At 40.2% G+C, this 26482-nt stretch overlaps 1 protein-coding gene across 3 annotated transcripts in view; it reads right to left on the bottom strand.

The window, feature by feature from the left end:
• Positions 1-21734, bottom strand: part of LOC122647829 (rhomboid-like protein 15) — a 43300-nt gene extending 21566 nt beyond the window's left edge. For 2 of the 3 annotated variants that reach the window (XM_043841134.1, XM_043841143.1), the window contains exons 1-8: positions 21596-21734; positions 20664-20829; positions 16381-16684; positions 16074-16106; positions 15865-15956; positions 15657-15730; positions 8430-8524; positions 8288-8357 (exon numbers count right to left, since the gene is read on the bottom strand). In XM_043841134.1, coding sequence (XP_043697069.1) covers positions 8288-8357; positions 8430-8524; positions 15657-15730; positions 15865-15956; positions 16074-16106; positions 16381-16684; positions 20664-20829; positions 21596-21619 — 858 coding nt within the window. In that variant the 5' untranslated portion in view covers positions 21620-21734. The remainder of the gene's footprint in view (positions 1-8287; positions 8358-8429; positions 8525-15656; positions 15731-15864; positions 15957-16073; positions 16107-16380; positions 16685-20663; positions 20830-21595) is intronic. The other variant, XM_043841138.1, reaches the window with a different exon arrangement.
• Between the last annotated feature and the right edge of the window lie 4748 nt (positions 21735-26482).

The following is a 26482-nucleotide window of genomic DNA, read 5'->3' as shown; positions in this document are numbered from 1 at the left end:
TTGGGAATAGAGGATTTGATTCTTCCACCGAGGGTACTGCTGTCAAAACTTTTTCAGCATTCAAGTCTACTACCACTAGTCACAATCGAACTGGAAATTCTCTGCTGGTCCTACTCGATCGAAGCTACTCATGGTAGTTCTTCCCGTCCTCCACGTGCTTGATTATAAAGGTAAAGCTCCCATGGACAGCAATGAACCCCACAAGTGTTTCCATTGCAATGAACTTGGGCACTATGCCAAAGATTGCCCACAAAAGCATAGACACTGTTAATGTGGCTGCCAAGGCGGAGGGAAACCTCCAAGAGCACGATGAGCATGGCATATATGCACTACCCCGATAGTGATGAAGACTTAGACCGTCACCTTGAAGATCTAGATGGTGGTGCTCAAGGTGTCCATACAATTGCTCCAATTCTCATGGATGATGTGGTTGATTGTGACAAGGTAATTGGGAACATTTCACAGGGAGACAGTATCAAGCAAGTTGCTGTTCTTGAAGAGGTGGGGCTGAATGAGAAGGTTATAAATATTGAAGACCCTTTGGAGGTTGAACACATTGATTTTGTGATGCCCCCTTGGTTCTTCGAAGAGAAGGCCCCACGACTTGAAGACCATATTCCCACTGTTATAACTTCAACAGAATTCTGCGAGGGAAGTGTTGAAGCTGCTGCCACATGTTACTTCCTCCTCCTCATCACAAGGTTCGTGGACGAGTTTCTTCACACAAGCATGGTACGTGTACTCCCATTCAGGAAGTCAACAAGCTCAGCCCCAAGTTGCCAGAGCGTTGCATGGATTTCACCCATTCATCGGAGATGAATGTTTCTAAGTCGGGGAGAGTTGATGCAGAAGCCGAAACCATGATTAATTTGGCTGTTCTTTGATTTTTCGTTGGAGCCTTTTTATTTGTTTGTTCTTTTTAGCCTAGGGTTAAAACCGTCTTTTTCATGGTTTATCTTCTTAGTTCCCCTCCACGATTTTAGAGGGATTAGTATTTTATTTTATTTGTTTTAGTTGTTTACACTTATACTCCTATTTAGAGTATAAGTCTATTCTATGTTTTATAATTAGGATTCAGATTAGGAATCCCAACTCCTAATCTGATTAGGATTGCTTTAGATTGATTATTTGTAAGGCCTTTAGGCCCCCTTTTTATTATAAATAGATATTTCGTGGGAGGCTCCCCACCTATTATGTTTGAAATTTTGTTTCTTCTTCTTCTGCCATGATTCTTCTTTGCTTCTCTGTCTTGTGTGTCATATCAAGACCCCTTGTGAGTAATATCAAGGGCTAGGGCTGGAGTAATCCGGCGACTCCTTGCATCTTGCAGATCGGGAGGTTCGTCTTCTTCTTCCTTCAAGTTCTTCAAGGTTCTTGCTGCTGAAATTCTGCAATTCCGATGAAGAGTTACAATTTCCGCAACTTTTATCATCTCTTCTTCTTATTTCCATCTAACCTAATCGACTTCCCCAAACCCTAGCTTCATCTACATTCATCACAGCCCTATTCCCTCATCGATTACACTCAAAACCTAACCACAGGTCCATCACAGTAACCCTCCCACTCGATCTCGTTGCAGCCTCACCTATCCACTACAAACCCTAAATCCCTCCCTCAACATAAAAACCCAGAAACCCTAAGATCTGCCTAGACCTAACCAGCCATCAAAACCCCACCAAAGTCCAGCGAACCACCCCTCCCTGCTAGGAAAACTCGACCTAAAGCCCAGCCCCTAAATCTGCTCCTAAACCCTAGTTTCAGCTTAGATCCTAAATCTGAAAACCCAAAACCCTAACCCTAATATTTCTGAATTTCTATTTCTTATTCAAACCTCATTAAAACCTATTCTAATAGACTCCTAAAATTCTGCAGACCATTACCCAATAAAACCCTAACTCAATCTCCCATTCCTAACCCTAATTTTGCCCTAGTTACCCTAAACGCCCATTCGGCCAACCCTAAAACAGAACCTGGTCCTAAGTGAGATTTATTTCACCTAGGCTACATCAAATTGGAATCAAAGCCATGGCTGAACATGGCAGCCCTGCTATGGATCCCACACGACCACCCCAACCTGATTCCCTTGCTGCAATCATGGCTATGCTGCAGAAGATCTCAACAGACCAGCAAGTTCATGGTGATCGAATGACAACAATAGAACAAAGGCAAGCTGTGCCTCTTGTAAGCAACCCTCTATATGTAGAGGAAGACAGATTCCAAGTTCATTCTGAAGTACATGGAACTCTGGGAAGGGATGAATATCATAGAAGTCATCCCAGACGTCACAGGGACCACAGAGATCAGTCTAGACATGACCAAGACTACAGGGATCGACGTAGGTATGACAAAGATGACTACAGAGAAGACAGGGACAGAACTACTGAAGCACCTCGAAGACCTAACTTTGAGGAATATTTGAGGTCCTACTTCACTGGAGATGAAGCTACTAACCGGCGGTTCGATACACAGAAGGTCAAGCTAGAATTGAAAGAGTATGATGGGCATGGTGATCCACAAAAATTCTATGACTGGCTTGCTGCCCTAGATGACTACTTTGACTGGTATGATTTGCCTGAAGACCGAAAGATGAGACTGGCACGCACTAAACTAATTGGTTCTGCTCGAGAACGGTGGCGCAAGGCAGAGCGGGACATAGAACGTGAAGGTAAAGCACCTACCAATTGGGAGGATATGAAGTATGATTTGAAAGAGAAGTACTTACCAAGACACTACACCGCTCAGATGCAAGATCAATTCAACTCCCTTCGTCAAGGGAACATGACTGTATCCGAGTACATGCAAAAGTTTGACTCTCTCTCATCTCGCACTGACACAATAGAAAGTGCTACTCAGATGTTGTCCCGATTCCGGTTGGGATTGAGATCTGACATCCTCGGGGCTATTGGCGTTGTGGATGTTCGGGCGTCAAGGATTGTTTTGAGAAGGCATTGAAGGTCAAGAATTATTGGTTGGGAATAGAGGATTTGATTCTTCCACGAGGGTACTGTCAAAACTTTTTCAGCATTCAAGTCTACTACCACTAGTCACAATCGAACCGAAATTCTCTGCTGGTCCTACTCGATCAGGCTACTCACTGGTAGTTCTTCCCGTCCTCCACGTGCTGATTATAAAGGTAAAGCTCCCATGGACAGCAATGAACCCCACAAGTGTTTCCATTGCAATGAACTTGGGCACTATGCCAAAGATTGCCCACAAAAGCATAGACCTGTTAATGTGGCTGCCAAGGCAGAGGAAACCTCTGAAGAGCACGATGAGCATGGCATATATGCACTACCCCCTGATAGTGATGAAGACTTAGACCGTCACCTTGAAGATCTAGATGGTGGTGCTCAAGGTGTCCATACAATTGCTCCAATTCTCATGGATGATGTGGTTGATTGTGACAAGGTAATTGGGAACATTTCACGGGAGACAGATCAAGCAAGTTGCTGTTCTTGAAGAGGTGGGGCTGAATGAGAAGGTTATAAATATTGAAGACCCTTTGGAGGTTGAACACATTGATTTTGTGATGCCCCCTTGGTTCTTCGAAGAGAAGGCCCCACGACTTGAAGACCATATTCCCACTGTTATAACTTCAACAGAATTCTGCGAGGGAAGTGTTGAAGCTGCTGCCCACATGTTACTTCCTCCTCCTCATCACAAGGTTCGTGGACGAGTTTCTTCACACAAGCATGGTACGTGTACTCCCATTCAGGAAGTCAACAAGCTCAGCCCCAAGTTGCGGAGCGTTGCATGGATTTCACCCATTCATCGGAGATGAATGTTTCTAAGTCGGGGAGAGTTGATGCGGCTTGAAACCATGATTAATTTGGCGTTCTTTGATTTTTCGTTGGAGCCTTTTTATTTGTTTGTTCTTTTTAGCCTAGGGTTAAAACCGTCTTTTTCATGGTTTATCTTCTTAGTTCCCCTCCACGATTTTAGAGGGATTAGTATTTTATTTTATTTGTTTTAGTTGTTTACACTTATACTCCTATTTAGAGTATAAGTCTATTCTATGTTTTATAATTAGGATTCAGATTAGGAATCCCAACTCCTAATCTGATTAGGATTGCTTTAGATTGATTATTTGTAAGGCCTTTAGGCCCCCCCTTTTATTATAAATAGATATTTCGTGGGAGGCTCCCCACCTATTATGTTTGAAATTTTGTTTCTTCTTGCTGCCGCCATGATCGCTGCTTGCTTCTCTGTCTTGTGTGTCATATCAAGACCCCTTGTGAGTAATATCAAGGGCTAGGGCTGGAGTAATCCGGCGACTCCTTGCATCTTGCAGATCGGGAGGTTCGTCTTCTTCTTCCTTCAAGTTCTTCAAGGTTGCTGCTGCTGAAATTCTGCAATTCCAGTAAGAGTTACAATTTCCTGCAACTTTATCATCTCTTCTTCTTATTTCCATCTAACCTAATCGACTTCCCCAAACCCTAGCTTCATCTACATTCATCACAGCCCTATTCCCTCATCAGATTACACTCAAAACCTAACCACAGGTCCATCACAGTAACCCTCCCACTCGATCTCAGTTGCAGCCTCACCTATCCACTACAAACCCTAAATCCCTCCCTCAACATAAAAAACCCAGAAACCCTAAGATCTGCCTAGACCTAACCAGCCATCAAAACCCCACCAAAGTCCAGCCGAACCACCCCCTCCCTGCTAGGAAAACTCGACCTAAAGCCCAGCCCCTAAATCTGCTCCTAAACCCTAGTTTCAGCTTAGATCCTAAATCTGAAAACCCAAAACCCTAACCCTAATATTTCTGAATTTCTATTTCTTATTCAAACCTCATTAAAACCTATTCTAATAGACTCCTAAAATTCTGCAGACCATTACCCAATAAAACCCTAACTCAATCTCCCATTCCTAACCCTAATTTTGCCCTAGTTACCCTAAACTGCCCATTCGGCCAACCCTAAAACAGAACCTGGTCCTAAGTGAGATTTATTTCACCTAGGCTACATCAGGCACCCCACGATTTTATGAAGAATGAATGAAGCTTGCTTTTGTGCAATGTTATTATCCTACTGTGAGGATGAAGGGCTAAGAGAGCCGAAACCCTAAGGCTGAGAGAGCCGAACTTCTTTATCCCCTTTCCTATCTTCTTCTCCTATCCCACTCGATCTCCCCTTTGTTCTGCTGCTGCCTGTGACTGCTACAAGTGCTGGAGATCCCCTTGAAGGCCTGGTTCGAACCATCAATTGAGATAAAGAGCTGCTGCTGTTGTTTCAACACAAGGAAGCCATAATCACTCCTGCGATTCCAGTTCTGCCCAGATTTTGCTGCAGATTTCAGGCTTGAATATCTCCACAACCATCCACTGGAATGTTGAGATTTGGAGGGTTGAATCCCACAACAAAGGGCTACACTCGATCCCCGGTTTGAGGTTCTAATTCTCACTGGTTTGCAAGGTCTCACTAAACCATCTATTTTGGAATCCCCTTCATAAGTCATAACTCGGTCATCATCCACCAGAATCAGCTCGGATTTGAAGCAGAGATTCTCTCCATCACCTGCTCCACTCAATCCAAGTTTGACACCAAACTGCTGGCTGGATTACCTAGTATTCCTTAACTTCAATTTTGGTGTTTACCTTCTATTTCTGATTTGCTTCTATTATTGATGATCTGCTGCAACTATTATCAATCCTACTATAGAGTGGTTCTTAGTTGAACCCCTCCTACATTACGCACCATGCCCAGATGGGGACCCAATAGAAGTGTGGAAGAGCTTAGGATTATGTGGTTTATCTCAGTTAACCAACCTGTTTAACAAGATTATGAGCACAAGGAAAATGCCAGATGAACAGAGGAGAAGTATTGTGGTCCCAATCTACAAAAATAAGGTGATATTAAGAGTTGCAATAACTATAGAAGAATAAAACTAATGAGTCATATTATGAAATTATGGGAGAGGGTTTTTGAAGCCCACCTGAGTAGAGAAACTACTATCTCAGAGATTCAATTTGGTTTTATGCCACGTAGATCAACAACAGAAGCTACTTACTTATGAGGCTCATGGAAAGATTTAGAGTTTACAAGAAGGATCTCCATATGGTTTTCATTGACCTAGAAAAAGCCAATGACAGAGTCCCTAGGGAGGTAATTTGGCATGTTTTAGACAAGATAAGGGTGTCGAGTAAGTATGTGGATATAATTAGAGATATGTATGATGGCATGGTGAATAGTGAAAGAACCGTTGGAGGTCAAGATAGTGAATTCCCAATTACAATTGGGTTACATCAAGGATCAGCTTTAAGCCCTTATTTGTTTGCTTTTACCATGAATTATTTAACCAGGAACATTCAAGATGAGGTTCCTTGGTATACGCTTTTTACCGAAGAAATTGTTTTGGTATATGAGACAAAAGCAGGGATTAACGCTAAGTTGGAGTTATGGAGATCAACCTTGGAATCAAGAGGTTTTAAGATATGTAGAACGAAGACGGAGTATTTGGTGTGTAACATTAATTACACTAAGACAGATAACAAATGGTGAAAATTGAGGAGAGAGAAATACCGCAAAGTGATTTTCACAGAGAATTAAAGTGGGATGGATGAAGTGCAGAGGTGCGTCCGGAGTGTTGTGTGATCGATGTATTCCTTTAAAGCTTAAAGGAAAATAGTATAGGACAGTCGTATGTTCGGCTATGATGTATGGGGCAGAATGTTGGGTAGTTAAAAAGCATCATATAGATAAACCAAGTGTAGCAAAGATGAAGATGTTGAGATGGATGTGCAGCAAAACTAGGAAGGATAAAATAAGAAATGACCATATTAGAGCTGATATGGGAGTTTTCCGATACAGGATAAGCTACGTGAAAATCGTTTAAGGGGGCATGACCATGTTCAACGGAGGCCATAGGATGCACCAACATGGAGGAGTGATTTGATTCAAATTAAAGGATCTAAAAGAGCTAGGAGCAGGCCTAAAACGACCCTAAGAGAAGTAATGAGGAAAGATATGCAAAGTTTAGGCCTTGTCTCAAGTATGGCCCCGAATAGAGGCTGAGTGAAGGGCAAGGATCCAAGAAGCTGACCCCATTTAGGTGGGATATTGTTAAGTTTTGTCGATGATGTTGTGCTCTTTTGTTTACTATTATTTTTGTTATTTTGTCTTTGCAATGATCCATGTAGCCAACCCCATTTAGTTGGGGATAAGGCTGAGGAGTTGTTGTTATTGTGGTGACAGTTACATTAGATCCCTCAGCCCATCCTAGATTCCGAGTACTACATCGAGTTCCAGGCACCCACTAGCAAATTGTTGTTGTTGCTAAAGCAAGTTATCATCCGACCGCATTACATACTGGTGATGTCATAGTATGCCGAAAGAAATGCTCATAGCCCTCCACAACATCCCGATAAATGGCATCAACAAACTAGAGGTATCAAAACCTGTATAGATCTCCGAACCCTGAAGAACTCGATCAAGAGATACTGTAACTGGATGGTGGATGTGGAGCCGACATCGACATGGGATGGTTGGGGGGCCGAGTATGAGAAGATGACGTCCACAAATGACGACCCACCGTGTGACTGACACTCAAACTCGGAGAGTAATGACAAAGAAGAGCTATACTGCCCATAGCCACCATATACCCAACATATCAAAGTGGTAGATGCATTCTAGTACTGCCCAACACCTTGTTCCACAAAGATATGGGAGTGATTTGACAAAAAATACTGAGGTTTGCCGGATTTGAGCAAGATTTGTGCAAGATTCCAAGTTGGAGGTAAACCCTATTTCCCCAAACTACCAATTTGGGTGATACATACACTAGCACCCTAGGGTCCAAAGCCAAACTACCATTTTGGGTGTGTTTTTGTACAATCTTAAGGTTCCGATATATTTAGAGATGCTTAATTAGGGTTTCCCTGAAGTTTCAGGCCAAAAAATGGCCATTTGACCACCGACCACAAATGAAACATGCAGCCGAAATCTAAAATATTTCAGTCTCGACAGGGTTATGACTGCAACTCTGCAACAAGAACTAAGATATATGACATTTCATTAAATATGGTAAGAAATAAGATTTATCAAACCAATATAATTAGCTATAACTAAAATTCAGATTTAAGACTATGTATAAATCATGATGTCAACAAATTAAATGGGATCCTCCCATCCATGTACAGGACTTTAGGATACCACAAGAATGTATCCTTCTTGTGTCACTGCCAATATCCATAGAATCATGAACACACTAGGAATAAATGATTACAAGCTTCTCAAACTTAAAATTGCCAAAAAAAAAACTGCAGTGGTGATCAACTCATTACCTGAGTAGATGTTTGCCTTTGCGGTATCCACGAAGAAAGGTTTCTCCACATACTTCCAGAAAGCAGACTGTTGCAGGATACGATGATGGCAATTTATCCCTTTCTCTTACAATATAATGACTTCAAAAAATCAGATAGTTACCTTGAAGTTGTATTTGGACTTGAATGTGTAGGGATGTAACCAGATGGATTCCCTCCAGTGCACAAAATAAATTTAGGTCGCCTCACACAAGATGACTGCAAGAATGATAAAGTCATGAAGATTTGACATTGATTCAAGGACAGCAAATTGGAAAATGCAGATATACAAGCAAGAATTTCAAATTGCAATCTCAGAATCCAGCAGACTAAGCAACTAGTTTGCAATGCAGCCTCAGCATTCTCCCTGCCGTTACCAGGGAATGATTTTAGGGCGGGATCCAGCAATTAAAACAATGAAGGAGAATTTGGCAGCTTGGAAGGGCTCTAGTTATCGAAAGGAGGTGAGATCACATTGATTAAAGCACATCAAGCAAGTATTTCCATCTTTTTCACTCCCTAAAGGTTCCAGTTTTGGTGGCATAGAACGACTCCTATTTAACTTTCATTGGAAAGGAAATCATAAACTGCACCAATTTGACAGGAAAGAAATCTACCTAACCAACAAAAAAAGAGGAAGGATTAGCAATGAACCTAACAGCCTATGGAGAAATCTAATAACTAGTTAACTACTAATATGGAATGGCTAATGAAGGGGAGACCCATACGGTTAGCAGTACTTACAGATACAGTTTATGCAAGAGTATTATATCCTCTAATGAGCCCTTCAAGCATCATATAAGGATTCAAGTACGAGAGGGAGGTCTAACTCCTTTTGGAATGAAGTTTGGTGTATTTTCTCCTTAAAAATATATTCCCCAGCATACATGCTCAAAACAAACAGGAGCTGGTTTACCTAAAGTTCCAAAACAACAAAGCAGCGCTCGTAGCTGATTATGCCCATGCCAATGGAGCCCAATGTATATGGACTTACTACGCAATCTTCTTTTCACATGGCCTTTTGAGGCTTCATAAAGAAAAGTGGGCCTTTAGTAAAATTACCTCAGAATGATCAAAAAGAAAAATCCCCATCACATTTTCCAAGCACAGTTCAAAAAATTTATTCATGTCAGATATCTCACAAAAATGTATTTAATATGAAAGCATCAATGGAATGCAAAAGAAATGGGCACATATTCAGGTGTCCAATTGGAGAAGCAGTCAATAAAATAAGACTAACAAGAAGTCAAGAACTGCAGTACAATACTGTAAAAAATAATAATGCAACCGTTATTTTAATACAAGCTTAAAATTTAGCTCTTATACTCAAAACTTTATATAAACCTAGATAGTTCGTCCAAAAATTTTAAAAAACAAAAGAAACATACTTTCTTGAACTCAGAATAAGAAAGAATAGGACACTTTCCATCTTAGACATATGTCTTAATATGAAGAAACCTAAATTGCAAGCAAGAGAATACACTCGTTCTCTTAACATGCAAGTTTTCTCCCAAGATCCCCCACATGCAGAAAAAGAGTCCTTATCCTTTTACAGCTGAAAAGTCCAACACAGTTGGGTATAGGGCATATATAACCATTGCAAGGTCTACACCGAGGATTTCCGATTAGACGGAAGGACTGGAACTCTGGATTTCCCAGATTGCCCTCCAGATGGCATAGAACCCCACAAATGGACAGGACACCAGACCTCTAGCTTCAGTGCATAGAATCTTGTTTGCCTGATCAAAATCTGATAACAAACTAATTGCCAGGAAGACGGTTCACAAAAAGAGTGGGACTGAGTGAAGTAGGAGGCGGGTTGTGAAGTAAGAAAGCCACCTTGGATAGAAGCCTTCTGCATGCTAATGTTTCTAGATGTTGTCACCAAGGTTGAAACAACAAAGTCAACTCCTCTAAGTAATTGAGTGACCTACGTAAGTACTAAGTACATAACGATATTTTGAAAGCTAAATCTTGTCATCATATAAAAAAATGCCAATCCTCTATGACATGCATCACCGGAGTAGTGCTGCATGATACATTTAAGTCCAAGTCAAAGATAGAGACATCTAGACGATGTTTTCATAAGTACAATCCAAAACATCTTTACAGATTCTTCATCTATTATTTCTTATTACTTGACCGTGGCATGCTTGTTAACCCCAAACTCTGCAACAATGAAGACCCAGAATAAATCATCTATAATTACTTCCAAGGTTCTAAATCTCGATTTTGAGGCCGGTTTCGGCCAGCCCCAAAACCAAGATATGCCAAGATTTCTATGATATCTCAATCGAAACCTGGTACTTTCACCAGGCCAACTCAAAACCTTGGTTTTGAAGGCCCAGAAGTTGTTTTTCCCCTGATTTTTGTTGTGCTCCCTATTTTTTACATTTTGAACCCAATCCATGCATTAGTCAGAACACTCAAAATGGTACTTGTGGTTTTTAGTCATGTTTTACCATAAGATAATTTTGCCACTCTTTTGGTTTTTAGTCATGTTTGACCATAATAAGATTTCCGGAATTTTTAGATTTGAGAAAAAAACCAACATTAGAAAGTTGAAAATTTAACCTACGGTCGAAAATCCAGTTTTTGTCCTTAAACTGGGGGGGTTGACTTTTTATTCTTTTGGAATTTGATTTTCTAAAAATTGGATTCAAATGGGTGGGTATTTGCTTATTTATGAATAATATCTAAAGTAAATAAGGTGGTTCAATCAGGTTCAGGTAAAAACTCCCAAATTTCGTCAAGTTTCGATGGGGATAAGTGAATTTATATAGGTGGTTAATGTAAGACTAGAACCAGAATAGGTCTACTCCTAGGCAGGATCAAATAGAAAACCTCCAGAATCTTTGGAGAAAGAGGCATGAACCGTATATCTCAGAGAGGTCGTATTTCTTTGGGTTAGTAGTAATGGAATGGTTTCATTATCTAAAATGAAGAACATTTCCCACCAAAAGATCAGTCCAATAATACCAGGAACAATGGTGTAGATGCTGACTTTTGTCACCCCTCCTAGCAATGACGATAATTGGACACGGATGAATGTCAGCGCCTCTCTTATTGAAGGACCTCCAAGAACCTTAAAAAAAAAATCAAAAAAATCCCAAAAATACCCTACCCAGGAGACTGCCCATGCAGAGATCAGTTCTGATCTCCATGGCGCCGCAAATGCCAAACTATGATTATCTTCCGCGGCAAGAAGATAATCAATATTGGCGTTCGTGGCGCCGCAGAATGCCATGACCCCCTATACATAGAGGACCCCCCCCTCATTTGAAAGAAGACCCCTCTCCATCTTGGGAACTATGCCCTTGTGATGATTTTCCTTCGTTTAAGTGCTCGAGAGTCCCTTTGAGCCCATTTCAAAGTTCTCCCCAACTCCCGCCTAGAAACCTGAGCTCCCAATACTCTGTCCATAACCTGAGGCACCCAAACCAGCCTTTTACCCCACTTCCACTCTTTTATACCCATTTCCTTTCCCATAGAATCCCCCTATTTCCACACGACGCCATTGTTATATCCGCAGATTGAGCAATAGTCTCTCAAGCTCACCCGCGACGTTGTTACTCTACCTAAAGTCCTAGTAACAAAAGTCCCTTTACAGCCGTTACTCTGCCCAACAAGAGAAAGGCAAGTTGATCATCCTTCTCCACCAGAGCTAGGAGACATCTCAAATCTTATATTTCCCATATTTTCTTTATTTCGTCGGTTTTGCGTGCAAGTATACATTTTTACTTTTCTCTCCATTTTTGGCATAATGTAGACCGTTAAAGTATTTCGTTCAATGTACATAGTAGTTTTTCACTCATAAAAATAACATATTTGCTTTTCCTTTTTTATGTTTGACGCATCATAAACTAGTCTTGCATGTTAGTATAGGACATATTATTAAGGGAGAATTTCGAAATCGAGCATCTAGTAGAAAGACCGGTTCAATCGGGCAAGGTGGGGTACTAACACCTTCTCATTCTCGTAACCTGACCATTTACCCAGACTCTCTGACCAGACCACATGGAATCATGTAGCCCTTTCCACTTACCCTGAACAGGGCTACACCCACTGGGTCCTAGGCCCAACTCCTAGGAGGCAACTCCATCACAAAATATAGCATGATCCTAAACCCCCGTCGCCAAGAGACCCCGAAAGCTCTTGGATCCCGCCCACAAGGCAGAGAAACCCGCATCCGAAGGAGCACAGAACCCACAAATGGGATCTCAAATTAATTGGAAGAGAATGATGAGATCTCAAATTGGTAACCACAAGTGAACAAGAGAAATAAATCATAGGTACCTTCAAATCAGTGACCTGTTGAAGCTGCAATTGAAGTTGAATAATCTCTTGAAAAATTAAGTTGAACTCCCCAATAAAAGAAACCGATCAGAACAAGAGAACGGAGATTGAGCAGCAATTAGGGTTTTGAGAGAACCCTAGATTCTCCTATATCAATGTTTGGATTGCTCCTGCTGATTCGGTTGATGGAGATGTACCCTGGCAGCAATGATATTGATGTAGTAATCTTCAAGAAATCAATGTGACAATCAATTGAAAGATATCCCAGCAGCTTGTAGCACTCTGAGATTGATTTGAACAAAACTAGGGTTTGGATTCAAGAACCGATGGAAGGGGATGGGGGAATGGAATGGGCATCTCACCCCAAACCTCTCACCTATCCTATCTCAGGATTTCAACATTGCATAAGGGAAAGGCCCTGCCAAAACAAAGGAAAAGGCGAGGGCCTACAAAAAAGGAAAGGGGATACCCAACCTACCACAGCCCACAAGAAGGACTAAGAACCCGACGACAAGAAGGAAACAAAAACCAAAAACAACGAAGCACACTACCCAACAGTGAGATCCGAAATGCCACGACATAAGACGTGATCTCTAATATCCCTACTAAGAGGCAAAATCTTCTCAATACAAGGCAAGCCATAGTCTCGGTAAGGCAGTTTCTTGGAATAGGGAGGGGAGCTTGTGTCGTGCCGGCGGTAAACACGAAGAGGGGGACGAGGGGGACAAGGAACATTACAAGGATGAGTAGGGTCAAAGGGAGAGAGATGGGGCACAGTGGGAGTCAACCCATGGGAAGATAAAGGGGCCAAAGACGGACGGGCCAGAATTAAAGGGTCAGAAGAGATTTATGGGCGTAGCAAAGTGGCTGGCCATTAAGGCCATCAGGATCAGGAGTTGTACGGGGGAGAGGCGAAGAAGGAAATAAGGTGAAAGTGGGATCCACGCCAGGGTTTGCGTTAGGAAGGGGCAAAAGGAGAGGGAGAGAGGATCGAGAGATTGAAGAGGGGTTAGCCTCCTCAATCGAGAAGCCAACAACGATAGTGTCCAGGGGAGATAAAGAAGAGGTAACTGGCCTTTTGAGGGAAAGAGATGGAGACCCTTCGACAGCAGGGGAAGCATGAAGAGCCATCAGTGGCGCAGAAGAGTGGCAGGGGAGAGGGGGCTCAACTGCAGGAAGATGCGACTCTTTGGGAGAAGCACAAGGAGTGCCAAAAGCATGAAGCGACAAGACGAGAAGGAAGGAGGCGTTAGGATCGATGGAGGAAAGCTTATGGAATGCGTAGGAGGGAAAGATGACAGGCACAATAGGGTCGGAAATGTCAGCTACAGAACCCAAGGTACGAAATTGGTTGCGATTGGAGGTCATAGGACCAATGGCCACGAAGGGGCGTTGGACCAACAGGGGGATGGGAGAAGCAGTAACATGACCACAGGGAGAGAAAGAAGCCGAGGCGCGATGGCGGTGTGTCTTACGCAACCGACTGCGGCGGCGACCACAAGAAGGGGAAGGGATAGTAGAAGAGGAAGAAGCGATTGGGGGGGAGGGGGGTAGAGAAAGGAGATTGGAGACTGGCCTCCAAATTTTGGAATACCAGTAGAATCGGGGCAAACAGAAGAAAGAGAAGGACGATGAAGAAGGTGATTTTCAGGAGCTAAGGAGAGAGGCGGGTGACGAAAGTCAGAGTCCAGGGGCTGGGAGAAGCCAGGGGCAATCCTTGAGTTACTCACACATTTTCCAGTTGAATGGCCGAATACTTTGCAAGCAATACAATGTGGGGGAAGCCAGTCGAAACATATCAATTGCTTGAAGGAGTAGCCTTCATCGTCAACAAATAGGATGGAGGATGGCAAGGTAGCATCGGTAGAGACTTCCACGCATATTCTTGCGAAGGCCAGTCTATCTTGAGTCTTCGTCTTTCCATCAAAGTCAAGAGGCGTCCCAAGGACAGAGCCAACCAAACTTAACCCATCCTCACACCAGAAATGCAGCGGCAAGCCTGGAAGAGAGACCCAGGGGGGATAGAGCTCAAATCTAGGTGGTTGAGTTGCAGATAGCGGTTCCATTGCCGAAGTAAAATCGACTTTCGGCCAACATTCCAAGGGCCACCTTCAAGCACACGGCGTTGGTCTCCAACGATTGAACATTTGAAGATGAAAAACTCGTTGTCCAAGAGGTATGAATCTACTCTACCTTGCAACTTCCATTGCTTTGCAAGAGAAGATTTGACAATAGGGAAGGGAGGGTGACTACCCAAGAAATGTCCAACAAGACAATTTTTCCATTTCCTAATTTCATTGGCAAGGAGGCTAGCTTTATAACTACCAACCTTAGAAGTGCCAATGGTGACAGGGGGAATGAAGTGAAGGCGTAGCCCCTCCCCCAAGGGAGAGCTACAATGATCAAACAGGGAAGACCAGGTGAAAGAACCCTGGGGAGGGGGAGGGGGGACCCTGGGGGGAGAACTGGAGAAGGCACCTCTCCCATTCAGTCCGTAATGTTTTCAGTCATCACTTTGCAATTTTGTTTGGGCCAGAACTTCATTAAGGTTTCATCTTGGTTTCTTGTAAAACTGACATATCTTAGTCGAAACTTGACTGAAATTTAGAACCATGATTTTTTCCATAAATCAGCGGACTCATTCTCATTCCAATATTGAGTAAGCTCACCAAGCAATGCAACGGAGTAAAGTCTTGATGTGCAAGACCTGCGTCTAGACCCACCTGTGCTCTACATGTAGCTCACAAAACAAGGGACCCAAGAAATCTCCAACATGATCAGAACATATTTGGTTAGCAATCATCAAACGTTATGAGCTTTCACTAATTGATTATGATACTTCCACCCATACAATGACACAAACCAAACTAAAGCAAACATAATTATGTCAACCGGCCAGAAAGCCTCCATGGATTGGCTAGTGTGCACAGCAGAGAGGTCAGATGGAGCAGGATGCTATCCAAATAACACTGCACAAAATACATCATGTAAATCATAGATAATAATGCAGAAATGTGCACTTTCTGAGACAAGCTAATCTACCGGGAGAACTTACAAGCCATGACGAGCTCTCGATGGCAGAATAGAAGGATGGCCCAGGTAACAAGTAGTTGAACAATCCATATGTATCTGAAAACATGAAGATACTGCCCAGTAAGTATTTCATGTGAGTTACTAAGTTATTACCAATATAAAGTCACAGTAGAAAAACAAACAGTTCAAATAGACGATGAGTAAGCATGAAAGAAAGTGGATGAACAGACATGCAAATCCAGACAAGATTCCACATAAGTGCCCCAGTAATGAGACGTTCGTCATGAGAAGCTGGAAAACAACCAATAAGATCCATGCATACCTGAAAACAAACCTTTAAAGTCAAAATACAGCATCTGGAAGCAATCACAGTAGTGAGATAAAAAAATAAAAAATAAAGGAAAATCATGAACGTCACTGAGCATACTAATGCATTTACCATTTCGCAGGAACATTAAATAGCCCAAACACACTGCAAGAAAGAGGATACATTTCATTAGAAGAGGTCAACACCATGTGAAATAAATGAATCATTGTACTGCTTTGGATGATGGTATGCACTAAGTTTTGAGATGGTCCTTCTCAAAATCAAACAAAGCTGTTTGTGTGCAACTGTGCATGATCATTTCCTTCAAAGACATAAAATCCTTGGAAATTTAATTCAATATGGCCCATGAGAATGGCAGTATCACTCATGTAACATGAAATTGTTTTCACTTCAATGCTTAACACTTGATGGCACCAACCTTCTAGATTGAACTCCACTCAAAGTTGTCTCTATAACAATCATGGAAAATAAGATTCCGGAAAATCCTATCGCACACTCATTCATGAGGGATGGATAAGGATGAAAAGGATTATGAGCCACCAATAGAGCAATAAGAAGATGAAATAGCGCATTGCTTGTAGCCAATAAAATCATCACATATAATAGGCGGACAGATCCCATTATCCTTTCCAACTCAGAACCCAAAGGTACCAAAGCCATCATATTAAACAGAACATGCAGCAGTGAACCATGAAAAAGAACAGATGTGTAAATCCTGTAAACTGCAAGAAACAAAAAGAAAGTAAGATTACAAATGAGAAGGATCAGACAGACAGTGCGAGTTACAAATATAGGACTAGCAACAGACCGTATGAGCAAAATTTTACAACATATTAAAATTAGAAGTACACGTCCAACTACACAGAATTCACTTAATGGGAGACTTACAGCAGTTACAAGAAGATACAGATAGCTGATTATACAAACTTTTCGTAACATAAATCAGGATATACAAAGCATTTTTTCCACAGAAGAATAATGTTACAGGCCTACAGCATGAAGAACATAGATATCTAATAACTGAGAAGTGAGAATAGACTAGCATGTGAAATTTGACACGTCTTCCGAGTCTCAGAATGATCGAGGTACCTAACATGAGTAAACAGAAAATTCAGTGACAGATGCTTCTAATTTATTTAATCTTGGAGGCATCAGTCTGAATTCTGAATTGAATGTACAGATAGTCAGAACATTTACTACAATTAGTCTGACGAGATAAATGTGGTGGAGCATTTTGGAAGGGTTTCAGGGTCACAATGAAAATAATTATTTGTCAAAACAAGGTACAATTACTGTTATTCCAAGCAAGTTTTTTCAACTAAAGCACTTAAAGTTTTGTATTGACAATGACTAGTCAATCAACTCAACTGTCTAAGACCTTACTGACAGCATCAAGGAAAGTCGGTCATGTATACTAGGCAGTGAATTAGTGAATTAACCATTTTCTAGTCGACTATTTGCTAATAGATGAATCATGCAGAAGTGTTGTTTCATGTTTTTAGACATAAGACCAGGAGACACAATTAAGCAATATTTCTGGGGTAAGTAAGTAATAACCTCCCCAATTTTCAAGTGATGACCAAGATCAGAGTTTTAAGTATCAGTAGGTATCATATTGTATCGGCCAGTACGTACTGGTGTCAGTGGGTACCAATAAAAAGGGTGTACTCAGCGCACGAGGCTCCCGCCACTGCAGGGTCTGAGGAGGGTCAAAAAAAAATTGTACCGATACGATACTTATTTTTCAAAAAAAAGTTTGGACCGATATGGGTAAGATTAACTTGATACACCGACTATAAATCTGCAAAACAGAATCTGTGAGTAAGATACAAGCAACCGAAGGCCTTGGTAACTTGTTTTGCTCTTCAATATGAGTTGGAGGAAATCATGTAACATACAAAATGACCCTAACCTTCACCATTTCAACAAGTTTTGGGCACTTACAGTGCTCAAATTACAGATTGAAACAGATTTGGAAGAAAAAGTTGTAAAATTGCAGATCTTTTTTTTTTTTAACTTAAGCTGCTATATATTTACATTTTGCATAATAAGGTGTCTTATGCTTCAAAACTCTATTTTATATGAGCACATCTATGCATTTCTTGACCATTGCCATGTGTATATGTAGTGTATCTTGTGTCTCTCCAATACGATTATACATCTCTTAAAATCACCCCTCCGATACAATACCCGATACCGATACTTAAATCCTAGACCAAGATACCTTAAGGAATGAAATGGATAATAGATATAGAGTATTGAGGTTTTATAGAGGTCCAAGTGTACCAATTTACAGAGAATCTAGCCACTATCTGCAAAATATCAAATAATGGATCCTTAAACTACATATTCTTGCAAAATATCCATTTTTGGCCAAAATTTCCATATTTCTCAGCATGACTCTTTGGCACTTACGGGCATAGCTTTTTTCATAAGATTCATTTTTATACATAACAAGTTAAATTGAAAGAAGATCTCTAGATCTTCCAAATGAGTATTAATTTGCCTACGTTTTGTTTCAAACGGTATACAAATCAAGCTTAACTCCTCTGTCAAACACTACCTTTTCTTTTTTTCTCTAATTTTGTGGTTAATTACTTTTTAGATGTCTGATTATGTCAATACTCAGTAGGGATGTCTTTGAATTAAATATCCAGTCAAAGAAATTCTTCTGATTTCAATAAGGACCAACAAATTTACAGGCAAACCTACCACAAAGGTGCCAAACAACAAGGCTGTAATAGGAAATATCAGAAATTTCTAGCTCACATGAATAGTATTCCTGTCCTGCACTCCTGATAAGTAACAAAAGATTGGCTGCTCAGGTCTGTCGTGAAGATACAGAGATGCAACAGGATTTTTGAGTTTTTTCAACAGCTTTTCACAATCTGGGACTCCTTTTAGAACCAGGATTTTTCATTTTGGATTTTTTGAGCTCCTTTAATTGATTCGATCTCTTGTAAGGCCTACAATGAACCTAGACCGGCTAAAAAATTTCCAAAAAAAAAAAAAAGTACCTAGCTCAGACTAGATTTACATAAATTTTCTAAACAAATCTCAGCCCTAGGGTTGAAGAGGGAACTGATGTCTTTCTAAATTCGTTTCTGATCTGTCTAGGGTTCTTAGAGGGCCCTAGAACCTAGATATTACTAGGGATATGATCATTTCAATCCTCCAAGCCATCTTTGAAGCATTGAAGAAGAGGTTCAGACCTCAGTTTCTCTGTCCTGCTGTCACTAAACTACGTTAAGGAGAGGACCGCAACTCAATACTCTAGTCTGAGTTTTTTCTGTAGAAAGAAGGTAACAACTTTTTCTGAATTAATTTCATTCTAGCATAGTTCTTTATAATTTGCATTAGTTGCTTCTTCTTTTCTCGTCTTCTCTTCTCCCTTCTCTTTCTTTTCTAATATTGTACTAGTAGTAGTTGATGTGAAATTTTAGTCACACTATGATAGATACTGACATGGTACGAATTGAGGAAAGAGAGATACCACAAAGTGACTATTTTAGATATTTGGGGTCAATCATAAATAAGGAAGGTGACATAGAAGATGATGTCTCACAGAGAATCAAAGTGGGATGGTTGAAGTGGAGAGGTGCATCCGGAGTGCTATGTGATCGACGTATTCCTTTAAAGCTTAAAGGAAAGTTCTATAGGACTGTTGTTTGCCCGGCTATGATGTATGGGGCAGAATGTTGGGCAATTAAGAAGTGTCATATTGATAAGCTTTGTGTGGCAGATATGAGGATGTTAAGATGGATGTGTGGAAAAACAAGGATGGATAAAGTAAGGAATGATCGTATCAGAGATGACTTTGGAGTTGCTCCGATCAATGACAAGCTCCATGAGAGTTGTCTGAGGTTGTTTGGACTTGTTCATCGAAGGCCTAGGGACGCCCCAGTAAGGAGGAGTGATATGATTCCGATTGATAGAGCTAAAAGAGCGAGGGGCGGGCCTAAAATGACCATAGGAGAAGTTGTGAGAAAGGACATGCATAGTCTAGGTCTCGTGCCGTGTATGACCTTGGATAGAGCCTATTGGAAGGCAAGGATTCATGTAGCAGACCCTATTTAGTTGAGATTCTCCTGACTTGCTGGGCTGTGCCTCTTTCCTCTTTCACTTTTCTTGTATTTTCCTATCATTTCTCATTTTTCTTTTTTCACTTCTCATATCATTTTCTCATTCTTCTCTCTCACTTCGCAGTTTTTACCTACTTTGTTCGATTGGATCCATGTAGCCGACCCCATTAAGTTGGGATAAGGCAGAGTTTGTTGTTGTAGTCGTTTCCTCAACATTTTTCATATATTTTTCCATGAGTTTTTTTCCCCCTCTTTTTCTTTATGGGGCCTAAGTCTAAGGTTTTCAATTCATTCTTTTTCTTACAATATTTTATCTACTTCATTCTTATATACAATACTTCCAAGTTCCAAATTCAATTTCTAGAAGGTATTTAAATAACCAATATATTTGTTACTGGTTCTTTATATGAATACGATAACTTGATTTTGTCACCAACATTTTTTTTTTTGTCACTTCAACTGACTAACTTATTCTAATATAAATTTAAGGAAGACAAATAAATAAATAAATCTACAGGGACTTCTTAAATCAAATATGACAGGCCTGCAGCAATGCACAACTTTGTTTAATATTTACTGATTGATAGGTGAAAACCGAATGTTTGAAACTAGAATGTACCTTGGAACTGAGAAACCACTGCAGAGGGCAAGAAGCATATCTCGATGAAGGAGTCATATCCAACCAAAAGGCAGACCAAGTAAATAATCCCACAGACAATCACCACAGCAGAAGTTAGGAATGGAATTCCCTCCCACCACTGGCTCACCCTAGTAGGCAATCCTGCCTGTAAACCATAAATACAAGCAAGCGTGATAAGAAAAAAATACAGTGTGGAAATAAAATTTTAATATATTTTCCAACATCATCAGTAATTCCTTCATAACAAACATTTCAGGACCTTTTTTTTTTCTAAATGAAACATTGGGGACCATTCGTTCAGTCAGAAGAACTTCATTGTTTTCTCCCAACATGAAACTAATAGTGTATGGAACCGAATAAATTTCAATCGAATCAAGCATAAATGTTAAAGCTTCAAACACGGAGTTTAATCACCTTCCTACAATTTTAATCCAATCCCGACTATAACCAGCAACTAAGGCTCTCTAAGACTAATATTCATCAACAAATATAGAACCAGATACATTTTTTGGGTCTCCCAGAGCTCAAAGAGTTACATTTCATATCCTAAATGCAAAATGAAATAAAGTGTAGTGGAGAAAGCAAAAGGCTGTCAACCGTTCTCCAACAAAGATAAAGTAGGGTTTTCTCGCATCAGATAGTTAGAAACACGAGGATGAAGAATGTGAGAAAATTTGACAATAAATGAAACCAGACCAGTAAGCAGACCAATCGAGAAAACCATTGGATGTAGATCTAAGCATACAGAGACAAAATTAGCAGAAGTATGTGGAAGACTGGAGAGTTATCCGCTTTGCTAATTAGAAATGAAACCAGAACAATCATGAAAACCATTAGTTCAAGATCTAAGCATGCAGAGATAAAATTTGCAGAAAGATGTGGAAGACTGGAGAGTCACCCACTTTGCTTACCTCCGAAACAATGTTTGATCTCATTTTTGGTTTTCAGTAAATTTCCCGCTACGGAATCCTTAAATACTCGCGTTCGCTCGCATTCGTTCTCGGGATCTTCTCGGAAATTCAGTGTTGACGGTAGTCCCGATAGCATTATATCAACATGAGGCAGGTTGTCATTAGACCTCAGTTCCAAGCCGTAGGATGTCATGGATCCAACGGCCTGCTCCGCATGTCAACGACTCAAGTCAAGTGAGCTCAGATTTGCTGCCTCTCAACAGCACAAAAGAAAATGTTTACCCAATCCAATGAAAGGAAAAAGCATCTTTGAGACAATTTTTTAGTGACTTTTTCAGATTTGCTTAAAACACCCTTGGATTCTATTCTTTTTTGTTGAACTGGTTGGTTGGTGGGCGGGTCTATAGCCTCTAACCACTCATCACTGTGGGCTGTGGGGATGAGCTTCTAGCTCAGTGGGGGCAGCTGGCCATGGGAGAGGTCAGGTGTTAGACCCTCTACCCCTAGTAGTGTAATAGTAAGTGGGCTTAATGGGCCCTTGGTGCCCCTTATGGGTCTTCTTATCTAACCTCTTGGGGTCCTTGTATGACCCATGGGTCTTGCATCCCAAAAAAAACACTAACCACTCATCAGTGCATACCGGCGGAGGATGAAATACTTCAAAGTCCCATGAACTCTTTATGAAATAAAGGATTTTTATCCTCCCAAGTGCGGTGCACTGCACAGTGCACCTTTAAAGTGCATCGGATGGTGGCCACTGCACTTGGAGGGTAAAAATCAATGCACAAAAGAGTTGCATCGTTCAATGCACTTTAAAGGTACACTGGGCAGTGCACTGCACTTGAGAGAGTAAAAATTTTAAAATAAATCCTTTTAAAATTAAGTGAACTACACCTCAATGAAGGTTATTAAAAAATGGAATCAAGAGTCGAATTGGTCAATGTCAATTATTATTTAGATCGGATTGTAACTGATTGGAATTGGCTCCAAAGACCCTAGAATCTGCTGTGAAATCTGAAAACTCTATGATCTGGTTTTACCAAAACCATAAAATTAGCCATTAGATCAGAAAACTCAGTGATTCAGTCAGTGATAAAAAAAAAAACTCTAGAATCAACTGCATCTAATCAGCCGTAATTGAGATAAAGGGGAAGAGGAATGGTGCCTTAATAAAATCTTTTTTCCTCTTCTATCCGGGCAGCGGACAGGACCGTGCTGTCCCCTCCTCGCTCGGGCAGTGTGTTCGGTCAGGGGGTTAGGATGTCATTTCGCACCCCCATGTGAGGGGACAACACGGTCCTGTCCGGACAGCGGACACGAGAGGATAACGATTCACCTTAATATGGCACAAATGTGATCAAAAAACGTTGAACCAATGACCTCCTAGAGGCAAGCACTTTAATTGGCAAGCCTCCAACCAACCAAGCTAGCGGTTGTTCACCATTCGGATTACTTCTTTTTTTTTTTGGTAAAATCATTCGGATTACTTAATTGCAGTGCATTATTCCTATTTCCTTTCGTATTAAAATCCTCTATAGTACCGGTGGGGCGGCAGTGCACATCCGACGGCACAGTAGAGGCCATGTGTGTCATGTGTGCCACCTGACCTCTGCTGTGCCGTTGGATGTGCACTGCCACCCCGCCGGTACTGCAGAGGATCCTGGTCCATTTCCCTCCCCTCTTATAATTTATGCGTTGAATTTTCATGAGAGATGTATGGAGATTGCGTACCATAGTGGATCCACACTATCAAAACTCTTGATAGCCACATGCCATATTACCACCACCACCACCACATGGCTGATTTTTTTCTAATATTAACATTCCCATTACAGGTTAAACAAATAAATTCATTGGATAAGTCATATATCAGATTAGGTGATCAATCTCAATCAAATGGTCCACACGGTTTTTTCCTTGTATTTTTAAGGGCCTTCATGGTTCAGATAGCCCTAAACAAAAAAACGTTTTTATTTTTTATTTTTTAAGAGAAATCAAAACATTAAAACTAAAAATATAAATTATTATTATTATAAGGGTTTGTTATTTTTTCCCAACACCACAAAAATATGTATTCTAACATATGAACAGATAATGTGTCCATTTCGACCAGTGGATAAAGAGGACATGGTTTTAATTACTGTGTCAAACTTCAGAGTTTAATTTTTACCAAAAAAAATCCTTCAACGTTTAATTCAATCAATACCCCTTTTTGCATTGGCATGCATATCGATGTATATGTATCAATACTCTAGACAATTGGGTGCATTATTCCGACTCTTAATGGAAAGATATGGTTTAGATTTGAAAAAAATAAATCATAAAAATGAATAATTCAGATTTATAATGGAAGAGATAGATGTTGTAATGGGTTACAGACAATCAAAAGGCTTCCAAATGTCATAATGGAATTCAACTAGTACCCTCACCACGTTAACATACAAAATACCATTTGAATCTCACATTATTGTTCAAAGCCTTTAAGACCGTGAGCACAAAAAGTGGAATAGGAAAAGTATGCCACATGCAATTGGGTCAAGGGACAGCAAAGGCAAGACAAAGAAAGTACAGAAAAATAAAGGATGTGGTAGAATAATAAAATAATAATATAATATATATCACAAATTTTTCAACAAAATGATACGAAAGATGATATGACATTGACGCAAGGTAGCGTGGAATAATTCTCTAGTCACATAAGTAGACAAAGCTTTCAATGCTTGTTGTTGGTTACTTCACCATCCCATGTAAACAAACAACTTTGTTTTTAGAATTTTATGGAAATCCTTCAAATTATCCCATCATTTTATCCACACCCCACTTTTTTCCATCAAACAAACAGGACTAAGAGATCAAAGATATAGAGAGCCATTCATGTCATTGATGGGATTTAATCCCATTTGGATTTCTGGAATCATCCTCCTTGTATTTTGCAGGAAGACTAACTCTGATTAAGCCACTAATGTCCTCTATCTCGACTTATTGAATGTCATAATCTAGCTTACTCTATTTGGGAAGCTCGTAACAAGTTGATCATTTAATCAAAAACCATTGAACCCATAATCCTGAACCTGATAAGCTGTGGCTGCTGGACCTAAATAGATGTTTGTGATTTTGACAATGATGTTTCTGCTACACTAATGCCTGACGTTAGCTTCATTTCATCTGGAGCATCTAGATGGTGTGTTGTTCTTTGGTTTCCAAGAGGAAAACAAATCTAAACTAGACTCAGAAGTAGAGAATGTTCAAACACATGCGAAGCAAAATGGAAAGGAGTGAAGAAACATACGAGGATTGGGAATGGAAAGTAATTGTTATTTGATATGTACTTGTTATTAAAGAGTTCAAAAAAATTGCAGGAGTTCTTATGTTGGTGGAGATAGGAATCTGCTAGCTGATCATCTTGCCTGAAGACCAATGCAGATAAATTACAGTTTGACCAGACATTTCTAAATCTTAATTTTATAACTAACTAACTAACTAACTAACTAAGCACTTCTCATAGTAATAATTATAAAAATTTACTCAAAGCTCCAGTAGCACTTTATTTATGACAGCAAATCTAGGATACTGGTTACCAAACCTGTATAAAGGTTTCGGGTGTCAAAAAACATGCCATGAGTCACACATTTAGTGGGATAAGATCATTAGAAGGACAAGCCTAACCTGAATTTTACCTTAATAATTTTTTAAAGTTTGCCTGAATTGTTTCTTGACCATCCAAATAAATGCTCAAGAAGCACACATTGTAACGACCATCCATGCCAAATTTAGCTTCATTTGATCTCTTGAACAAAACCTACCTAAAATAGATCATGAAGTTCTGCCGTCAAACACGTGGCATTTTGGCAAGCTAAAAGTCCCTCATCCTATAGAATAATTCTGCCATTTATGAATCTCTTACTCCCTAACTGGATCATCATTTCTGTAAAATGTCCATAAGGTGTTTCCTCACCAATAATGGTGCATCCGTTTCAGAGGATGCTTCAAAGTTGATTAGCTTCTCCGGTTGGGCTCAAATTGATCCCTAATACACAATGCTTAGAGTTGCAGGTTGCAGGAATATTTGCAGACTTGAAAGAACAAGAAAGAACCACATGCCAATAATATCATCAAATTGTCTCTACACTTGGACTTAACAATTTCTTCATTCTGCTGTCAGGTCTGCATGTCACCCAACTATGAGCTGAAAGGAAAAACGCAGACTGAATAACACATTAGGGAGCCGAAGCTAGCTGCTTAAGTGACTCTCTTTCCACTAGACAGATCAAACTTCCACCAAGTGAATAGAAGATTTATCCCCTATCTGGTTCGGCTAATATGTGGAATTCCAAATACAGTACTAGCTATTAGAAGATTGAACATGGTGAAGCACTAATTAACAGAATCAAATCAAACTCAATCATATTGATTAAGAACATATGCGTATGCTTTTGTAAGGACCCATTGAACAATCCCACTATCAGCATTCCCTGCAGATTCAAATCACATTAACTGTACTTTTTTCCCATGACCAGCATAGTAGTGCAAATTTTATGCTCCCATATCACCTGTTGATATATGTAAGTACCATTTATCATCCAATAAAACCATATTGCAAAAAATCCTATCATGCCTTTCAAATTCAAAGCTTTTCTTTTTACATAACTTACCATGTGAAAACTCTTCTTCTGATCTCTGCACTAGAATGTCCCAACTCCCAACTCAGATACAAAATTCAAAACAAACAATTTCTCAGATAGAGGGATAGAGGGGATAAGGGATCATTTAACCTGAAACATACATTATAACTACAACAACAAACAGACTTATCCCAACTAAATGGGGTCGGATACACGGATCCTTCCAAAGATAAAATTTTAAAAATAAAAGTAAACAAGGAAAGGA

This window comes from Telopea speciosissima, chromosome 1 (genome assembly GCF_018873765.1).
Source record: "Telopea speciosissima isolate NSW1024214 ecotype Mountain lineage chromosome 1, Tspe_v1, whole genome shotgun sequence".
NCBI lineage: Eukaryota > Viridiplantae > Streptophyta > Magnoliopsida > Proteales > Proteaceae > Telopea > Telopea speciosissima.
The sequence above is the reverse complement of the archived record's forward strand: the minus strand, read 5'-3'. Positions and strand labels throughout refer to the sequence as shown.